The sequence below is a fragment of the Notothenia rossii genome (genome assembly GCF_949606895.1).
Source record: "Notothenia rossii genome assembly, chromosome: 5".
NCBI lineage: Eukaryota > Metazoa > Chordata > Actinopteri > Perciformes > Nototheniidae > Notothenia > Notothenia rossii.
Genome location: NC_136903.1, coordinates 26183988 through 26188240, shown reverse-complemented (window position 1 = coordinate 26188240; position 4253 = coordinate 26183988). Strand labels below are relative to the sequence as shown.

Below are 4253 nucleotides of genomic sequence, written 5' to 3'. Positions count from 1 at the left end.
AATGGCCTGTCGCCACTGAGTAGTATTAGTGTGTGTTAGTATTCTGACTTAACCTAAATGTTGTACACGGAAATGCAAATACATGCAGGACCAAAATAATACATTCAAAACCATGAATAAAAAGAGATGGACGAATTAATTTCAGCCAACATGTGAAAACTAAATCACACATGTTTGAAGGGATTTATGTAGAGTGAAGTCCAGTGACAGCCAGTGATTACACTGCACGCGCGCCAGTATCTATACTGGCGCGTATGGCTGAATTGGAATGTCCTCGTTCACTCCAGCACAACGAGGACATTCCAATTCATACCTCATACCTGTGCACTGCTCTGTCCTCGCACTCTCAGTCCCGCTATCAGTATGAGAGTATTAGGAATAAAGCAACCAGTCCTCATATTTATGATCATTGGGCTCATCTTCTACGTGCACCGCGTGTATGTAAAGAGTGGATATGAGGATGCAGCGGGGTCCAAAAAAGAGGTTGAAGACCCTCGGGTGATAAAGAGTCTATCTGACCTGGAGACAAGCGTCAGCCACCTCTGTGAGTCAAGGACATTATTTGTTTTTTCTAATTTCATGTTACTGACATTTTATGTTTTTATCGGGTTTAATCAGTCCGTTACAAATTAAGATGGGGAAATTGTAAGGAAGTTATGCTTAATTGGAACTTAACTTATAGACATTATGTGCTTTTATCTTTATGTTTGCGTGCTCATTTCATTCAAATATATCTGTGATTATAAATTGATTAACTTAAAAAGGCCCGAGAAAATGGCAACTTTTTTAAAAGGTAAAACAAAAATAGGAAACAAGAGTGAAATAAAATTAACAAATATTTATTAATGGTTATATCCATTTTAATTGATTAATATGAATGTGTTGCTTACTGACGTTTAAAGTACATGTGTGCTATTGCTTAATAGACACAGTACATTCTAAACTGATCAAAACTTGCAGTAAGTAATTAACATAACGCAAAATGGCATTAATAATTTGTTTAAACCAACCTCCAAATGTAATTTCTTTAACTATCCCCCTGGTTGCAAAAATTAACTTGTAAAGATATTTTTCCGGTTTGTGGTTTCTTTTCTCCAACTAACAGCAATTGTTTTCTTACAATATACACTGAACAAAAATATAAACGCAACACTTTTGTTTTTGCTCCCATTTTTCATGAGTTGAACTCAAAGATCTAAAACATTTTCTACATAGGCCTACACAAAATAACCATTTCTCTCAAATATTGTTCACAAATCTGAAAAAATCTGTGATAGTGAGCACTTCTCCTTTGCCGAGATAATCCATCCCACCTCAGAGGTGTGGCATATCAAGATGCTGATTAGACAGCATGATTATTGCAGAGGTATGCCTTAGGCTGGCCACAATAAAAGGCCACTCTGAAACATGCATTTTTGCTTTATTGGGGGGGTCTGGGGGGGTCCGAAAACCAGTCAGTATCTGGTGTGAGGGTTAGGATTAGGGTTAGGGTGAGGGTAATGTTGTGAATCGAGTGGCCCATGGTGGTGGTGGGGTTATGGTATGGGCAGGCGTATGTTATGGACGACGAACACAGGCCACTCGATTCACAACATTTTCCATTTGCCCTGTATGATGGGCGCTGTAGTGATGAAAGTGAGGGATGTTGGCTTAGCAGGCGCCCGCAACTCACAGCCAAAGTGAGAGAGATAGAGAGAGGGGATACCGCGGGGATACGTTATCTCAGTGAGTCTATCTCAGTGAGTCTCAAACGTTTTGATCACAATTTATGTAAAAAAATATTTCCAACGCACACCTTTATAATTATTAGGATAAATAAAAACAGGTTTGAAATCATTCCAATGTATACTATAGGACAGTAAACCAAAAATATCGTTTAAAACTGGAGAGATTTAAAAATATGCATAAATAAATAAATGTTAACTGGTAAAATAAGATATGAATGAACAACACAAATAAAATAAGTTACATTTATTTGTTATTGGCTATGGTAGGTTATTGGAAATGTTCACATACTTATTTGATTAATAAAATGCAAACCGATCTGTTGTACCCTCTAGATCAGTCTAGTAATTGGGCGCTCAAAGTGCACCAGATTGAAGCATTTTACTTTAAAATTTTAAAAAAAATCTTCCCGGGGAGACCCCCGGACCCCCCTAGAGGATGTGAAGTCCACCCCTCGAATTAAAACATGTTATAATACTAAATAAATTTGAAGCCTTGATATATAAGCTGTCCACCATGTCAATGTTTCTCTTTTTGTAGTGTATTGGTCTTTTGCAGAGGTTTTTCATTGCCAGCTAAAATCTTTCCTATAGGGCAGCACATTGGTCAGAACCAGCCCTGGTGTCATCCCCACAGCACCCCTCCATTTGAAACATGTTCCCACGGCTATGGGTATGGCTGTAGCCTACCCCAGCCATACCCTGACCGTAAATACCTCATTCCTTCTGTCTACTTGTATCCGAAATGCTTTCTCGTTTTGCGCTGTCCTCCCGTTCAAATGAAATCGCCGCCAATCATATTTCCAAGCTCGCGCCAGGGGGGGGGGTTACAAGGCTCGCGTCTTGTGCTGCATTCACTTGCACTCGGACATTAGAGACTTTCTCTCATAAATGTCCAATGAGCCACAACTTTTCTTTCAAAACAAAGCTGCCAAATGGGGTGGCAGCTGGGGTGGCAAGGCATTTTTCTGAGGTGGCAGCTGCCAACCCGTGCCACCCTGCAGAACCGCCACTGGATGAATCTATATATTATATGAGTTTCACTTTTTAAATAGAATTACTGAAGTTAACCAAGATATTCTTATTTATTGAGATGGACCTGTATTATCATGGTTCATAGAACAAAGTGTTCTCATTTTGCATTTTGCTTGTTTTGTCAAGACAACCTACTCAAAGCTTTTGAGCAGAAGCAGGACACCATGCAGAAATTGCTCGAAGAGGACGTAGAGCAAAGGAGAAAAGCTGCAGAGGTCGTACAGCCACCAGTCCAGAAACTCCCAGAGCAGAAAGAGGAACCTAAAGCAAAGATCGAGGAAAAACAGGAGACCCCTGTAAAGAAAAAGTCAAATAAACTCTTCCCTGACTCCCCCCTGTTCAAGGAGTGGGGTGGGAATCTGTCTGCAGATGAGCAAAGAGAGGCACAGAGTTTGTTTGATAAGTACGGCTACAACGTGTTTCTGAGTGATCGCCTTCCTCTAGATCGTGCTATTGCAGATACCAGGGATAAAAGGTACGCATTGTTATCTCCTATGAAGCCATAACTACCGTGTCACTTTGTACACAAAGAAGAGTTTGCTGATAATCCTTCACCTTTTTGTTACCATGAGGTTTGTTTGGATTAAACATTTACACAGCTTGTTAAAAAGACAAGGGTACCTTGTGTTTCTGAACAGGTGTCTTAAAAAGACTTACCCAAAGGATCTGCCAAGCATCGGGGTGGTGTTGATCTACCTGAATGAGGGCCTTTCGATCCTCAAAAGAGCCCTGCGCAGCATCATCGACCGCACCCCTAAAAACCTGCTGAAGGAGATTATTTTGGTGGATGATAATAGCTCGAATGGTGTGTATGTTTCAAGTGAATCACATTACGCTACTGCTAAATCCTGTTTCTTTGTGCAGATGCCCATGCTGCTGGAACATGTCTTTTAGTTTTTAAATATATTGCTGCTTTTAGACTGGAATCCTGATTGTTATCAGTTTTTTTATATGAATATACTTTTCTCAGAAGTCTTGTAAATCTCCCAGAAGGCATTTTGTCAAATGATCCTCCAGCTTTGAAGCAATAGTTTAATACTTTAGGAAATACACCTCTTGGCAAGAGTAAGTTCAGAAGATGAATGCTACTGTCATATCTGTAACGTAAAATATGGCAAGTGGTTATTTTAGCTTTGAAGAAACACTAGCATGTAAATTCAATATAATTCATCATTTTAAACACATTTTGTTGATCATACGCTGGATACGACAAAAACGAGAATTCGTGTTGCTATACAGCTCCAGCACATAACCACCAATAAAAGCATAAATTTTAACATTTGTGTAAAAAAATGTATTAGTTTGCTTTAGAGTTCCTGCAATTTGTACTTTGTGACCTTTGGACAAGGCTCTGCAAACGTATTTTACAGTCTTGATGCTAAGCTATCCAGGTGTTCACTGTAAAACTATATTTCCAAGACGGACACAATAGTGGCATCAATCTTCTAATCAAACTCTGCAAGATAACATAACCTAATTGACACCAGTTAAGTC

At 39.3% G+C, this 4253-nt stretch overlaps 1 protein-coding gene across 1 annotated transcript in view; it reads left to right on the top strand.

Moving 5' to 3' along the window:
* Nucleotides 1–272: 272 nt before the first annotated feature.
* Nucleotides 273–4253, top strand: part of LOC307038770 (putative polypeptide N-acetylgalactosaminyltransferase 8) — a 16385-nt gene continuing 12404 nt past the window's right edge. Inside the window, exons 1-3 of the mRNA XM_079680449.1 lie at nucleotides 273–544; nucleotides 2886–3234; nucleotides 3398–3644. Coding sequence (XP_079536575.1) covers nucleotides 364–544; nucleotides 2886–3234; nucleotides 3398–3644 — 777 coding nt within the window. The 5' untranslated portion in view covers nucleotides 273–363. The remainder of the gene's footprint in view (nucleotides 545–2885; nucleotides 3235–3397; nucleotides 3645–4253) is intronic.